The following is a 17,093-nucleotide window of genomic DNA, read 5'->3' as shown; positions in this document are numbered from 1 at the left end:
CTTCTGCAGACTCTCCACACCCTCCGCGCAATTTGCCGTTCCACCAATCTTGGTGTCATCAGCAAATTTCGACACCATACACTTGGTTCCCTCCTCCAGGCCATCTATGTAAATGGTAAATAGCTGAGGCCCCAGCACCGACGCCTGGGGCACTCCACTAGTCACCATCCGCCAATCCGAATAGCACCCATTAACCCCCACTCTCTGCCTCCTATTTGACAACCAATCCTCTATCCACGCTAACACCCTACCCCCAACTCCATGTCCCCTGACCTTCTGCAATAACCTCTTGTGAGGTACCTTGTCAAACGCCTTCTGAAAATCAAGAAAGACCACATCCACCGGCTCTCCTCTATCCACCGCCCTAGAGACATCCTCATAGAACTCCAGTAAATTTGTCAGACACGACTTCCCCTTAACGAAACCGTGCTGTGTCTGCTCTATCAAGCAATTCCCTTCAAGATGCCTCGCTATTTCCTCCTTGATGACGGAGGGACAGAGCTGGGGGAGGGAGGGAGAGTGACAGAGCTGTAGGAATGAGGGAGAGGGACAGAGCTGGGGGAGTGAGGGAGAGGGGCAGTGCTGGGGGAGTGAGGGAGAGGGACAGAGCTGGGGGAGGGAGGGAGAGGGACAGAGCTGCAGGAGGGAGGGAGAGTGACAGAGCTGGAGGAGTGAGGAAGAGTGACAGAGCTGGGGGAGTGAGGAAGAGGGTCAGAGCTGGGGGAGTGAGGGAGAGAGACAGAGCTGGGGGAGTGAGGGAGAGAGACAGAGCTGGGGGAGTGAGGGAGAGGGACAAAGCTGGGGGAGTGAGGGAGAGAGACAGAGCTGGGGGAGTGAGGGAGAGGGACAGAGCTGGGGGAGGGAGGGAGAGGGACAGAGCTGGGGGAGTGAGGGAGAGAGACAGAGCTGGGGGAGTGAGGGAGAGGGTCAGAGCTGGGGGAGTGAGGGAGAGAGACAGAGCTGCGGAGTGAGGGAGAGAGACAGAGCTGGGGGAGTGAGGGAGAGAGACAGAGTTGCGGAGTGAGGGGGAGGGACAGAGCTGGGGGAGTGAGGGAGAGAGACAGAGCTGCGGAGTGAGGGAGAGGGTCAGAGCTGGGGGAGTGAGGGAGAGAGACAGAGCTGCGGAGTGAGGGAGAGAGACAGAGCTGGGGGAGTGAGGGAGAGAGACAGAGCTGGGGGAGTGAGGGAGAGAGACAGAGCTGCGGAGTGAGGGAGAGGGTCAGAGCTGGGGGAGTGAGGGAGAGAGACAGAGCTGCGGAGTGAGGGAGAGAGACAGAGCTGGGGGAGTGAGGGAGAGAGACAGAGTTGCGGAGTGAGGGGGAGGGACAGAGCTGGGGGAGGGAGGGAGGGACAGAGCTGGGGGAGGGAGGGAGGGACAGAGCTGGGGGAGGGAGGGAGGGACAGAGCTGGGGGAGGGAGGGAGGGACAGAGCTGGGGGAGGGAGGGAGAGAGAGAGCGGGGGAGGGAGGGAGAGAGACAGAGCTGGAGGAGGGAGGGAGAGGGTCAGAGCTGGAGGAGGGACAGGGAGTGAGAGCGGGGAGAGGGGTGGACTGTGTTTATGGAGGAGGGATTGGGCTAGTGTACAAACCTACACAGTGTGAACAGGAGAACTGGGACCACTAAAAATGAGAGACGTGAAAAAGAGAGTGAGCAGGAGAAAGGACAAAAACAGAGAAGTGAAAGTGGAGTCTGAGAAAGAGAACACAGAAAAGGGAGATTGACTGGGAGAAAAGGGGACAAGCCCATTCCAGGGAGAACATCCCTGCGGGGCCCATCTGGATTGGTGAATAAACAGAGGAATCAGGGGATCTAAAGCAATTCACAAACAACAAGAATACAGACCCATTTCCCATTACCTGAACCAGTTTAAACATTTCATCCTGCAGCAGGTGTCCAACAAAATCACAGGTGTGTACTGTCTGACCATCAGGACGCAGGGCTTGGCTAGCAGCGGGCATTGACACGGGGGGCACTGACGCAGGGGGTGTGGGTGGCCTGGACACAGGTTGGTGCAGGGAGGAGTCAGCCAGGCTGGACAGACAGTCAAACCTGAGGAAAGAAAGCACGAGAGATGTGATTAGTGAGGGGAACATATCAGCTTGAGGTTGGTGTAGTCAGTGGGCACTCTGAGATGGCCCACAGCAGAATCACTGAACTCACTCAGACAGGATCACTCAGCACAGCATCAGAGCGAGGCTGAAACCTCACAATTATCCTGCACTCAAACTCATGGCAAAATATATCATGCACCATCAGATCGCATACAGACTGTTCACCCTCCCAGGTACAAACAGCAGCTCACTAGCCTCATACAGCACAGCCTTCCCGTTCCTCTGCCACCTCCCAGTTATTGAATACTCTGTCAGCACTCACTGGGTGGGATTTTCCAGCCGCGCTCACTGGGTGGGATTCTCCAGCCGCGCTCACTGGGTGGGATTCTCCAGCCGCGCTCACTGGGTGGGATTTTCCAGCCGCGCTCACTGGGTGGGATTCTCCAGCCGCGCTCACTGGGTGGGATTCTCCAGCCGCGCTCACTGGGTGGGATTCTCCAGCCGCGCTCACTGGGTGGGATTTTCCAGCCGCGCTCACTGGGTGGGATTCTCCAGCCGCGCTCACTGGGTGGGATTCTCCAGCCGCGCTCACTGGGTGGGATTTTCCAGCCGCGCTCACTGGGTGGGATTTTCCAGCCGCGCTCACTGGGTGGGATTCTCCAGCCGCGCTCACTGGGTGGGATTTTCCAGCCGCGCTCACTGGGTGGGATTTTCCAGCCACGCTCACTGGGTGGGATTCTCCAGCCGCGCTCACTGGGTGGGATTTTCCAGCCGCGCTCACTGGGTGGGATTCTCCAGCCGCGCTCACTGGGTGGGATTCTCCAGCCGCGCTCACTGGGTGGGATTCTCCAGCCGCGCTCACTGGGTGGGATTTTCCAGCCGCGCTCACTGGGTGGGATTTTCCAGCCGCGCTCACTGGGTGGGATTTTCCAGCCACGCTCACTGGGTGGGATTTTCCAGCCGCGCTCACTGGGTGGGATTCTCCAGCCGCGCTCACTGGGTGGGATTTTCCAGCCACGCTCACTGGGTGGGATTTTCCAGCCACGCTCACTGGGTGGGATTTTCCAGCCGCGCTCACTGGGTGGGATTTTCCAGCCGCGCTCACTGGGTGGGATTTTCCAGCCGCGCTCACTGGGTGGGATTTTCCAGCCGCGCTCACTGGGTGGGATTTTCCAGCCACGCTCACTGGGTGGGATTTTCCAGCCGCGCTCACTGGGTGGGATTTTCCAGCCGCGCTCACTGGGTGGGATTTTCCAGCCGCGCTCACTGGGTGGGATTTTCCAGCCGCGCTCACTGGGTGGGATTTTCCAGCCGCGCTCACTGGGTGGGATTTTCCAGCCGCGCTCACTGGGTGGGATTTTCCAGCCGCGCTCACTGGGTGGGATTTTCCAGCCGCGCTCACTGGGTGGGATTTTCCAGCCGCGCTCACTGGGTGGGATTTTCCAGCCGCGCTCACTGGGTGGGATTTTCCAGCCACGCTCACTGGGTGGGATTTTCCAGCCACGCTCACTGAGCTGCTCACACCAAAACCGGAAAATCCCACCCGAGGTCTGTGGCACTTTGTATGGTTCCCCCCGCCCCCCACTACGATCCCCATGGCGGAGGGACAGGAAAATTCCCCCCGCACTGTGTTCTGTCTCCAGTTCTAGGCTAGTTTTGAATATTTTTCTCTGTGTTTTATTCCCTTGGGAAAAGGAGGAGAATAATTTAATGACATTTTGCTCCTAAAACTGTTTTTCATTGAAGTGTCTTGTTGATTGGAAGGCTGAAATTCAGTTTCTGGTCTGCAGGATGGTGTTTATAAGGTTTACTCACCTCTCCGTTGCTGTCACTGAAGCTTGGGATGTGCTTTGAGAAGAGCAGGGACTGTCAATGGCAGCTTCACCCTGCACCCTGCAGTAAAACAGCAAGAACCTCTTCAGCCTGGAAACATCTATCCACAATCTCATTCAGTACCAAAATCATCCTCATCCTCACCTTCTCCTGCTCCTCGGATCAGGTTAGGGAATTCCCAGGATAACCTGGTTGATTCAGAATTTGTTTAGGGAATGGGGCATGTGAAAAATATAAAGCTCTGAAAAAGAACTGAGCAAACAACCAGAAGAGGAATGAAAGCAAAAGCAAAACAGTCAAGAAACATTCCACCCCCGCCCCCCCCCGGTGTCCCCTCAGCCTTTCCATCCCCCTCACCTGACCTCCCGTGTCCCCTGACCCCCCCATGCTCCCTCACCTCGCTTACCCTCTCTGCCCCCTTCACCTTGTTCACCCCCTTACCCCCTCACCTTGTTCACCCCCTTACCCCCTCACCTTGTTCACCCCCTTACCCCCTCACCTTGTTCACCCCCTTACCCCCTCACCTTGTTCACTCCCTTACCCCCTCACCTTGTTCACCCCCTTACCCCCTCACCTTGGTCATCCCCTTACCCCCTCACCTCACTCACCCTCTCTGCCCCCTCACCTTGTTCCTGCCTGTGCCCCCTCACCAATTTAGGCCTGTGCTACCTTGTCTGGGTCACACCAACCAACTCTCCCCATTCTCCAATAGCCTGTGCTCCTTCTCTCAATTCTGTCTGGGGCTTTACCCTCTGCCATGGGTTTACTACAGGTTATGATGGATACATTCCTCAGGAATATTGCCGAGATGAAGTTTATTCACTGTATCTGATCCCACGGCCTATCCTGCTTGTTGAGCTAACTGTTCACCTGATTCCTCTTCCCCTATTCTCGGATTACTCGGAGGGAACAGCAGAGGCTCGGAGAATGATTGAGACAAGATGTTCAGTCAGATTTCAGCTCACTCACTGGGTTCACACTGATATAAACAGGCTGCTATTTAACACCTTCCAAACCATTCCAAAGGCCAATTCTCTTCAGCTTCTCCTGGATTCCATGTTAAACTCAGCCTGCTTGATTACAGTGAGACAATACCGCACCATAGCAACTTACCCGGCCTGGCTCTCTGTGCCAACTCTGCGCAACTGCAACATGTGGCAACTTGCCAGTTATTTACCTGTCAACAGGTTTGTTTAAGGAGTTGGAAGCTGCAGGAACAGGCCCAGCTGCCATGGCAATCTATTGCCTACATTTTTACAAAATACTCAATGTATTGCAGTCTTTTCCTTTCCCTCAGAGTAGATTTCAATCTCTTAGACCCAAAAAGGCTCCCTCCATCTCTCCACAGGCTTACTGCTTACACACTGCTGGAAGAATTCTAGATTTCCTTTCACAACCACAATTCTATTCTCAAACTCTCTCTCTGCCAGTCTTCTTTCCTCTTCATTCCTCTCTCAGCTTATGGCATTTGCTCTGCTCTTTACGAGAGAGTCCGGTCGACATGCACCACACTGAAGTTCACACTGTGATGAAATCAGACATGATTAAATGGTGGATCATTCTACCTTTCACCCATATTACTTGAACTAGGCTAGACTGTGAGACAGCTGTCTCAATCTTGGCACAAGTCCCCACTGGAGGATTTTGTTCCAATTAGATTTCTCTGTAATAGTTTGATAAGCTGAATGTTAGAGGTAGAGCAGGTAAGAATGGCAGATTTGCACCGCTGAAGGACATTACCAAAAGCCAGATGATTTCCTACAATCAGCCAGTCTCAATCTGATGGCAGCTTTTCACAATTCCAGATTTATTCATAAGTGGAAGTAATGTGGGTAAAAGGTAGAATGATAAACAGGCTTTCTTGGATAATGAAGGAAATAGTGCTTATGATGAAAAAGAGAGGGTTTGTGATCACAAGGACCAGGAGCAGGAGAAGGCCATTCAGCCCCTCGAGCCTGATCCACCATTTAATCATGTCTGATTTCATCACAGTGTGAACTTCAGTGTGGTGCATGTCGACCAGACTCTCTCGTAAAGAGCAGAGCAAATGCCATAAGCTGAGAGAGGAATGAAGAGGAAAGAAGACTGGCAGAGAGAGAGTTTGAGAATAGAATTGTGGTTGTGAAAGGAAATCTAGAATTCTTCCAGCAGTGTGTAAGCAGTAAGCCTGTGGAGAGATGGAGGGAGCCTTTTTGGGTCTAAGAGATTGAAATCTACGCTGAGGGAAAGGAAAAGACTGCAATACATTGAGTATTTTGTAAAAATGTAGACAATAGATTGCCATGGCAGCTGGGCCTGTTCCTGCAGCTTCCAACTCCTTAAACAAACCTGTTGACAGGTAAATAACTGGCAAGTTGCCACATGTTGCAGTTGCGCAGAGTTGGCACAGAGAGCCAGGCCGGGTAAGTTGCTATGGTGCGGTATTGTCTCACTGTAATCAAGCAGGCTGAGTTTAACATGGAAAAAAGTCTGACAACACCAGGTTCAAGTCCTACCGATTTATTTAATAGTAAACTCACAAGCTTTCGAGGTTACCCCCTTCGTCAGGTGAATGGAGAGTTCTGGCCTCAGACAGAGCATATAAAGCACAGACAGTTTACAGATTACTGACTAGAATGCGAATCCTTACACCTAACCTGCTATTCAAGTATTAAAGAGGCCGACAATGTGAGTGGAAGGAGCACTGATCACAGGTTAAAGAGATGTGTATTGTCTCCAGACAGTACAGTAAGTGAGGTTTTGCAAACCCAGGCAAGTCACGGGGGTTACAGATAGTGCGACATGAACCCAAGATCCCTGTTGAGACCGTCCTCATGTGTGCAGAACTTGGCTATCAGTCTCTGCTCAGAGGGATCTCAACAGGGATCTTGGGCTCATGTCGCACTATCTGTAACCCCCGTGACTTGCCTGGGTTTGTAAAACCTCACTTACTGTACTGTCTGGAGACAATACACATCTCTTTAACCTGTGACCAGTGCTCCTTCCACACACATTGTCGGCCACTTTAGGACTTGAACAGCAGGTTAGGTGTAAAGGTTCGTATTCTAATCAGTAATCTGTAAACTGTCTGTGCTTTATGTGCTCTGACTGAGGCCAGAACTCTCCATTCACCTGACAAAGGGGGTAACCTCGAAAGCTAGTGAGTTTACCATCAAATAAATCTGTTGGACTTAAACGTGGTGTTGTCAGACTTTTTACTGTGTTTACCCCAGTCCAACACCGCCATATCCACATTTTAACATGGAATCCAGGAGAAGCTGAAGACAATCGGCCTCTGGAATGGTTTGGAAGGTGTTAAATAGCAGCCTGTTTATATCAGTGTGAAACCAGTGAGTAAGCTGAAATCTGACACAGTCATACTCACAGAATCATACCTTACAGATAACACCCCAGATACCACCATCACTATCCCTGGATGGGATACCAGTAGAGGTGACCCAGTAGAGGTGGCAGCACAGTGGCATACAGTCAGGAGGGAGTTGCCCTGGGAATCCTCAATTCCTCACCTCATGAAGTCTCATGGAACCGGGTTAAACATGGGCAAGGAAACCTCCTGGTGATTACCACATACTGTCCCACTCAGCTGATGAATCGGGCAGCAGGGAGGCACAGTGGGTAGCACTGCTGCCTCACAGTGCCAGGGACCTGGGGTCGATTCCCAGTTTGGGTCACTATCTGTGCTGAGTCTGCGCATTCTCCTCATGTCTATGTGGGTTTCCTCTGGGTGCCCCGGTTTCCTCACTCAGTCCAAAAGACGTGCTGGTTAGGGTGCACTGGCCATGCTAAATTCTCCCTCAGTGTATCCAAATGGGCACCAGAGAGTGGCATCTAGGGGATTTTCACAGTAACTTCATTGCAGTGTTTATGTTAGCCTACTTGTGACATTAATACTCAAGCTTAATCAGTACTCTTCCATGTTGAACACCACCTAGAGGAAGCACTGAGGGTGGCAAGGGTGCAGAGTGTACTCTGGGTGGGGACTTCAATGTCCATCACCAAGAGGGGCTCAGTTATACCACCACAGATCAAGCTGGCCAAGTGTTAAAGTAGATATAAAATGAATAGACTAGGCCTGTGGCAGCTCACAGGATGTGGGTGTCACTGGCTAGGCCACCATTTATTGTCTATTCCTAATTGCACTTGAACTGAGTGGCTCCCTAGATTCATCTCAGAGGGATGTTGAGAGACAACCACATTGCTGTGGCTCTGGAGTCACATGTTGGCCAGACCAGGTAAGGACGGCAGATTTCCTTCCCCAAAGGATATTAGTGATCCAGATGGGTTTTTCTGACAATCGACAATGGGTTCGCGGTCATCAGTAGACTTTTAATTCCAGATCTTTATTCAATTCAAATTTCCTCTTCCGTCATGGTAAGATTCGAACCCAAGTCCTCAGGGCATTACCTTGGGTCTCTGGGACTACCAGTCCAGCGACAATACCACCATGCCACCACCTCTCCCAAATAAGAGGTAAAAACCTACTTGATCTCATCCTTACCAATTTATCAATGGCAGATGCCTCTGTCCATGGCAGTATTAGTAGGAGTGACCAATGCAAAGGCTTTGTGCAGCTGGAATCTCACCATTGCTGTGTGGCACTATCACCATGCTAAATGGAATCAATTCCAAGCAGGTCGATCTGCTGAAAGCTGTGGGCCATCAGCAGCAGCAGAATTGTACTCCAGCACAATCTGTAATGTCACAACCCAGCATACGGCATGCCAGGAAAGGCAACAGGTAAAAATGAGATGCTTGTAAGGAAACCTGGATACTGACCGTCATTTCAAATTGGCAATCACAGATCAGAACCTCCAGTTTTCAGCAAGTCTTGCACCTTCTGTGTGTATGCTGGCCAGAAGTACATGCACATTCAATTAACTCTGTGCCTTTGAGAAAGGAACCAGCCTTGCACGCCTGTGCAGAAGCAGAGACACGAAACAGCGCAGAACTACAGGCCACGTGGCCTGAACCTGAGTCTCCTCCAGATAATGTCATCTCTGATCTGGATACGACAAGAAATAGGTCCAGTCTGCGTAAGGATTGTGGCAGGAACTCATTCCTCACCGAGGAGTAATTCCTAGTCAAAACTCCTTGTCCTTAGTGGAAACGCTATGCTTTGTTTTGCCTGCGAATCCATTTGTTCTTCTTGTTGCTGTTGTACAATCTCTTTAGTCTCCTGAGGTTTGAACACATTGAATTCAGAGCGTAGTTGCCCCTTGATCATTAGAGGTCCAGGTGACGGAATGCCTACTATTCCCACACATTGGGATGAACTGATCAGCAAACCTTCTTCCCTGGTTGCTCTCAAGATATGTTTTATGATTTGGTTAGAACGTTCTGCTAATCCACTGAAAGCAGGCTGATACAGTGCGGACTTAATGGCCGTGATCTCACCGGACCTTTGGTAAGATTGGGCAGGGGTGGAGAATCAAGCTGGTGCCGGTTTTTTGCCTCCCCCAGTCTCACTGGTGAAATCAGCTTTACACCCAGAAAGGGTACGGAGCCCATTTAAACAATCCGAGTCCCAGACACTATTGCCCGGGACCACTTATTTGTACCTCCTCACCAGCCAATGTTCTCTCCAACGAGATTAACGGATGGTTCCCACCAATGAGGATCAGCCATGGTTGACTGATTGATTTATTACTGTCACACGTACAGTGAAAAGTATTGTTTCTTGTGTGCTGTACAGACAAAACATACTGTTCATAGAGAAGGAAAGAGGTGCAGAATGTAGTGTTCCAGTTGTAGCTAAGATGTCGAGAGAGATATGACAATGAAATGAAAATAAAAGGAGAAAGCCAAGCTAAATACTTGAAAGCGAGGTCTGTACCATATACGATTAGGCTGAAGGTGGGAGCTGACCTGGAATGATCTGTGAAGTCGGAAGTGTTGGAACTTGTCAGCGTTGGTGAGTGGGCCACACCCACAGGTCCTGTCATCAGGACGGATGGATCTGTCAGGATTTGCGGAGGCTTCAAGTTAGCCATTAATTCAGTGTTATGTGCGGAACAGCACATGGTACCCACATTGAAGACTTTGTTTTACAAATATATAAAGAAGAGAAGGCTGGCTAGAGTGAATGTTGGACCCTTAGAGGACGAGAGGGGGGATTTAGCGGTGGGAGATGAGGAAATGGCTGAGGCCTTAAATAAGTTTTTTGCCTCGGTCTTCACGGAGGAGGACACGAATAGTTTGCCGGGTATTAAAGATAGAAGGATGGTAGGAGTTGAGGGCCTGAATGCGATTACTGTCACTAGAGAGGTAGTGCTTGATAGACTAATGAGGCTGAAGGTGGATAAGTCCCCAGGACCGGGTGGAATGCATCCCAGGGTTCTGAAAGAAATGGCGGAGATGATAGTAGATAGTAGATAGGCCTTAGTAATTATTTATCAAAATTCGCTGGACTCCAGGGAAGTGCCGGAAGATTGGAAAACGGCTAATGTTACCGCTGTTTAAAAAAGGTAGCAGACAAAAGGCAGGGAATTATAGGCCGGTTAGTTTAACGTCTGTAGTCGGAAAAATTCTTGAATCCGTCATCAAAGAAGAAATAGTGAGGCACCTGGAAAGGAATGGTTTGATCGAGCAGACGCAGCACGGATTCGTTAAGGGGAAGTCGTGTTTGACGAATTTATTGGATTTCTATGAGGATGTGACTAGTGCGGTAGACAGAGGGGAACCAGTGGATGTGTTTTTAGATTTCCAAAAGGCATTTGATAAGGTGCCTCACAAAAGGTTGCTTCAGAAGGTTAGGGTGCACGGAGTTGGGGGCAAGGTGTTAGCGTGGATAGAGGATTGGTTGTCTAATAGGAGGCAGAGAGTTGGTATCAATGGGTGCTATTCTGGTTGGCGGTTGGTGACTAGTGGAGTGCCGCAGGGATCAGTGCAGGGACCTCAGCTATTTACCATTTATATAGATGATCTGGAGGAGGGGGCTGAGTGTAGGGTGACGAAATTTGCTGATGACACGAAGATGAGTGGAAAAGCAAATTGCGCGGAGGGTGTGGAAAGTCTGCAGGGAGATCTGGATAGGCTGAGCGAGTGGGCGAGGACCTGGCAGATGGAGTATAATGTTAGCAAATGTGAGGTTATCCGCTTTGGCAGAAATAATAGTAGGAAGGATTATTATTTAAAAGGCGAAAAGCTGCAGCATGCTACAGTGCAGAGGCACCTGGTAGTCCTTGTGCATGAGTCGCAAAAACCCAGTCTGCAGGTGCAGCAGGCGATCAAGAAGGTGAATGGAATATTGAACTTTATAGTGAGGGGGATAGAATATAAAAGCAGGGAGGTCTTGCTGCAACTGTACAGGGCACTGGTGAGGCCGCAGCTGGAGTACTGTGTGCAGTTTTGGTTGCCACACTTGCGGAAGGATATATTGGCCTTGGAGGGAGTGCAGAGGAGGTTCACGAGTCTGATACCGGAGATGAAGGGGTTGGACTATGAAGAGAGATTAAGTAGACTGGGTCTGTACTCGTTGGAGTTTAGAAGGATGAGGGGGGGATCTTATAGAGACGTATAAGATAATGAAGGGGATGGATAGGGTAGAGGTAGAGAGATTCTTCCCACTTAGAAAGGACAGCAGGACTAGAGGGCACAGCCTCAAGAAAAGAGGGAGGATGGAGTTTAGATCAGAGTTGAGGAGGAACTTCTTCACTCAAAGGGTGGTGAATCTCTGGAATTCTCTGCCTGTTGAAGTGGTGGGGGCTGCCTCGCTAAATATATTTAAGTCACGGGTAGATAGGTTTCTGATAGACAGGGGAATTAAGGGTTATGTGGAGAAAGTGGGAAAATGGAACTGAGCCACTTCAGATCAGCCATGATCTTATTGAATGGCGGGGCAGGCTCGAAGGGCTAGATGGCCTACTCCTGCTCCTATTTCTTATGTTCTTATGTATGTTCTTATGCAGGATTGGCTGGAGGCCAACATTTTAACAAAATTGATCTGAGCCATGCTTAATTACACATGAATGTGAACAAGCAGTCCCAGAAACTTCTAACAATCATGACATAACTGTTATAATTTCCTTGAACAGTGTGTGTTGGAGCCAACGAGGGAGCGAGCTATCTTGGATCTGGTGCTATGTAATGAGGCGGGTAGAATTAGGGACCTTGCGGTGAAGGATTCTCTTGGAGAGAGTGATCATTGTATGGTGGAGTTTCTGGTGCAGATGGAGGAGGAGAAAGTGGGTTCCCGGACACGCGTCCTTTGTTTGAATAGAGGGGAGTACGGTAGGATGAGAGAGGAATTGGCGAATGTTGATTGGGGGAGCGCGTTGGAGGGAGGGTCTGCTGAGGAGCAGTGGCGGATCTTTAAGGAGATCTTTCTTGGTGCTCAGCAGAAATTTATTCCGATGGTCAAAAAGGACCATAGGAGGAGAGGTAATAAGCCGTGGATAACGAAGGAGGTGAAGGAAAGTGTTAAATTAAAAGCGGAGGAATTTAGAGTAGCTAAGAGTAGTGGGCGAGAAGAGGATTGGGAGAGGTTTAAATGTCAACAAAGATTGACAAAGAAGTTGATAAAGAAGGGTAGGAGAAACTATGAAGCTGGGCTAGCGCTTAATATAAAAAAGGATAGCAAGAGTTTTTATAAATATATATAAAGGAAGAGGCTGGCTAGGGTGAACGTTGGTCCTTTAGAGGATGAGAAAGGAGACCTAGTGGTAGGGGATGGGGATATGGCGGAGGTCTTGAATAACTTTTTTGTTTCTGTCTTCACGGAGGAGGACGTGAATAATTTGCCGGGTGTTAGAGATGGAAAGGTGGTAGGTCTGGAGGGTCTTAATGACATTACTGTTACTAGAGAGGCGGTGCTCGACAGACTGGAGGGGCTGATTGTGGACAAGTCCCCAGGACCGGATGGAATGCATCCGAGGGTTCTGAAAGAAATGGCGGAGGTTATAGTGGATGCCTTGGTGGTTATTTTCCAGACGTCGCTGGATTCCGGGGAAGTGCCGGAAGATTGGAAAACAGCTAATGTTACGCCGTTGTTTAAGAAGGGTGCCAGGCAAAAGGCGGGGAATTATAGGCCGGTTAGTTTAACGTCTGTGGTAGGTAAAATGTTAGAATCCGTCATTAAGGAGGAAATTGCGAGGCATCTTGAGGGGAATTGCTTGATAGAGCAGACGCAGCACGGTTTCATTAAAGGGAAGTCGTGTCTGACAAATTTACTGGAGTTCTATGAGGAGGTGTCTAGGGCAGTGGATAGAGGAGAGCCGGTGGATGTGGTCTTTCTGGATTTTCAGAAGGCGTTTGACAAAGTACCTCATAAGAGGTTATTGCAGAAGGTCAGGGGACATGGAGTTGGGGGTAGGGTGTTAGCGTGGATAGAGGATTGGTTGTCAAATAGGAGGCAGAGAGTGGGGGTTAATGGGTGCTATTCGGATTGGCGGATGGTGACTAGTGGAGTGCCCCAGGGGTCGGTGCTGGGGCCTCAGCTTTTTACCATTTATATAGATGGTCTGGAGGAGGGAACCGAGTGTATGGTGTCGAAATTTGCTGATGACACCAAGATTGGGGGAACGGCAAATTGTGCGGAGGGTGTGGAGAGTCTGCAGAAGGATCTAGATAGGCTGGGCGAATGGGCCAGGAAATGGCAAATGGAATTTAATGTTGGCAAGTGTGAGGTGGTCCACTTTGGTAGGAATAATGGTAGGAAGGACTATTACTTACGTGGCGAAAAACTGCAGCAGGCGACGGTGCAGAGGGACCTCGGGGTCCTTGTGCATGAGTCGCAAAAACCCAGCCTGCAGGTGCAGCAGGTGGTCAGGAAGGCGAATGGGATGCTGGCCTTCATAGCGAGGGGGATTGAATATAAAAGTAGGGAGGTCTTGCTGCAGCTGTATAGGGCATTGGTGAGGCCGCAGCTGGAGTACTGTGTGCAGTTTTGGGCGCCCCACCTGCGCAAAGATATTTTGGCCTTGGAGGGAGTGCAGAGGAGGTTTACTAGGCTGATACCGGAGTTGAGGGGGTTGAGCTATGAGGAGAGGCTGAATAAACTAGGCTTGTACTCATTAAGAGTTTAGAAGAATGAGGGGAGATCTCATTGAGACGTATAAGATGATGAATGGGATGGATAGGATAGAGGTGGAGAGACTCTTCCTGCTCAAAAAAGACAGTAGGACTAGGGGGCATAGCCTCAAGATAAAGGGGGGGCGGTTTAGAACAGAGTTGAGGAGGAACTTCTTCACTCAAAGGATGGTGAATCTCTGGAATTCTCTGCCCGTTGAAGTGGTGGAGGCTGCCTCGCTAAATATATTTAAGAAGCGGGTTGATGGGTTTTTGATAAGAGAGGGGATTAAGGGTTATGGGGAGAGGGCGGGAAAGTGGAACTGAGCCACGACAGATCAGCCATGATCTTATTGAATGGCGGGGCAGGCTCGAAGGGCTAGATGGCCTACTCCTGCTCCTATTTCTTATGTTCTTATATCTCTCATTCTCCTTAATTCTCCATCATTAACAACTGAATAAAGAGAACAAAGAATAGTACAGCACAGGAACAGGCCCTTCAGCCCATCAAGCTTGCACCAACACATGATGTCTTTTGTATCTACGTGGTCCATATCCCTCTGTTCCCTGCCTATTCATGTATCTGTCAATGTACCTTAAACATTGTTATTGTACCTGCTTCTACCATCCCCGCTGGCAGTGCATTCCAGACACTTATTCCAGGATATTATCTGTAACATACGATTCTGTAAGAATCATTGTGTGACTATGAGCCAGCTCTCCCAGTTTTGGCACTAGCCCCCAGATGTTGGTAAGGAGGACTTCACAGGATTGACAGGACTGGGTTTGATCTTGTTGTTTCTGGCACTTCGACCCCAAATGATCTGTCCAGTTTCACTCCTCTCAGACGCAATGGAAGGTATCTTCAACATGAAAATGGATCTTTATTGCTGCGATAGGAAGTTGGTGAGGATGAGGTCAACAAATAACTCAGATTGATCCCCCAAAGCCTCTCCACCATCTACAAGGCACAAATCAGGACTGTGATGGAATACTCTCCAGGATGAGTGCATCTCCAACAACACTCAAGAAACTTACACCAGGGCGGCATAATGGCACAACAGTGGTTAACACTGTTGCCTCACAGCACCAAGGACCCGGGTTCAATTCCCAGCTTGGGTCACTGTCTCTGTGGAGTTTGCATGTTCTCCTCGTGTCTGCATGGGTTTCCTCTGGGTGCTCTGGTTTCCTCCCACAGTTTGAAAGATGTGCTGGTTGGTGTTTCGGCCATGCTAAATTCTCCCTCAATGTACCCAAACAGGCACCAGAGTGTGGCAACTAGGGGATTTTCACAATAATTTCATTGCAGTGTTAATGTAAGCCTACTTGTGACTAATAAGTAAACTTTACTTCTTAATATAAGCCTACTCGTGACACTAATAAATAAACTTTAAATCTATCCAGGATAAAGCAGCCCGCTTGATTGCTCCCCCTTCAAAAAACATTCACCCCCTTCCACCCCCTCAAACAGTGGCAGCAGTGTATACCATCGACAAGATACATTGCAAGAACTCACCAAAGCTCCTTAGGGAGCACCTTCCAAACCAAGACTACTGTCATTTAGAAGGACAAGGCAGCAGACACCTAGGAACACCACCACCTGCAAGTTCTCCTCCAGGCCACTCACCAGCCTGGCTTGGAAATATATCATCATTCGTTCAGTGTCACTGGGTCAAAATCCTCTAATACCGTCCCTAACAGCGCTGTGGATACACCTACACCATATGACCTGCAGCGGTTCAAGAAAGCAGCTCACCACCACCTTCTCAAGGGGCAAGTGGAGATGGGTAATGAATAAATGCTTGCTTGCCCCTCACTGCCCACTTCCCATAAGTTAATAAAACAAATTCTCTTGCATTTGGAAATGAAAACCAAACAAAGTGGCGAGTTACTTGGTTAACGCCAAATCTCTGCTGCTGGAACAATCAGCTGATGTTCCCACCTCCTGGGAACAATCATGAATGAAGCAGTATCCCCACCGACCCTCCAGCACACATCAGCATTGACAGCTCCATTGCTCAAACACAGCCGCTCCACCACTAAAACACAATGCCCTTTAAAATCAGGAACAATACCTCAGGGACTCTTTCCCTTCCATCTGCTCTTCCAGTTCTCCAGGTTCATTGCAGATTGGCTCATTTATCCCTAGTACAGGTTCCTTGCTGATGGGATTGTCATGCGGAGTTTCCACATCCAAGCTACGGTCCATCTGAAAACACAAAGCAACTTCAAAATTCTGCAGCAGAGAAACAAATTATCAATAAAATTAATAAGACTTCATGTGTACGTCCTGAGGATTATCATCACTACTCAAGTTCAGGGCTCTGTCCTACCTAAAACAATGGGACCCTTCTAGAACTAAACTCTGCATTCCAAGGCACTGCATGAATCCAGCAAACAGTGAGATCTGGGTTAAACAACACTTCCTCACCAAGGGAAGTAACTGTTCCAATAGTGAAGTGCTCATCAGGGAACACAGCGGCTATCCACTATACTCCACTCAGGCACACTTACTTGACATGCTCGATCTGTAACCATCCTGAACCCCTCGATTAGATTCCAGTCTGTAACTCACTCCTGCGTATCCGTTATTCTATATATAAACCACCCTGCACCCCTCGATTAGATTCCAGTCCGTAACTCACTCCTGCGTATCCGTTATTCTATATATAAACCATCCTGAACCCCTCGATTAGATTCCAGTCTGTAACTCACTCCCGGGTACCTGTTATTCTATATATAAACCACCATGAACCCCTCGATTAGATTCCAGTCTGTAACTCGCTCCCGCGTATCTGTTATTCTATATATAAACCACCCCGAACCCCTCGATTAGATTCCAGTCTGTAACTCACTCCCGGGTATCTGTTATTCTATATATAAACCACCCCGAACCCCTCGATTAGATTCCAGTCTGTAACTCACTCCCAGGTATCTGTTATTCTATATATAAACCACCCCGAACCCCTCGATTAGATTCCAGTCTGTAACTCACTCCCGGGTATCTGTTATTCTATATATAAACCACCCCGAACCCCTCGATTAGATTCCAGTCTGTAACTCACTCCCGGGTATCTGTTATTCTATATATAAACCATCCCGAACCCCTCGATTAGATTCCAGTCTGTAACTCACTCCCGGGTATCTGTTATTCTATATATAAACCATCCCGAATCCCTCGATTAGATTCCAGTCTGTAACTCA

At 49.3% G+C, this 17,093-nt stretch overlaps 1 protein-coding gene across 1 annotated transcript in view; it reads right to left on the bottom strand.

Annotated features, from left to right (window-relative positions):
- The window catches only part of cplane1 (ciliogenesis and planar polarity effector 1), a 270,576-nt gene that overhangs the window by 118,347 nt on the left and 135,136 nt on the right, over window positions 1-17,093 (bottom strand). The window contains exons 30-32 of the mRNA XM_080183273.1: window positions 15,965-16,098; window positions 3,867-3,944; window positions 1,857-2,049 (exon numbers count right to left, since the gene is read on the bottom strand). Of these exons, the coding sequence (XP_080039399.1) occupies window positions 1,857-2,049; window positions 3,867-3,944; window positions 15,965-16,098 (405 nt within the window). The remainder of the gene's footprint in view (window positions 1-1,856; window positions 2,050-3,866; window positions 3,945-15,964; window positions 16,099-17,093) is intronic.

Source organism: Carcharhinus amblyrhynchos, unplaced genomic scaffold, assembly GCF_965287045.1.
Source record: "Carcharhinus amblyrhynchos unplaced genomic scaffold, sCarAmb.v2.hapA chromosome_205, whole genome shotgun sequence".
In the NCBI taxonomy this organism is placed as follows: Eukaryota; Metazoa; Chordata; class Chondrichthyes; order Carcharhiniformes; family Carcharhinidae; genus Carcharhinus; species Carcharhinus amblyrhynchos.
This window is presented reverse-complemented; position numbering and strand designations above follow the sequence as displayed.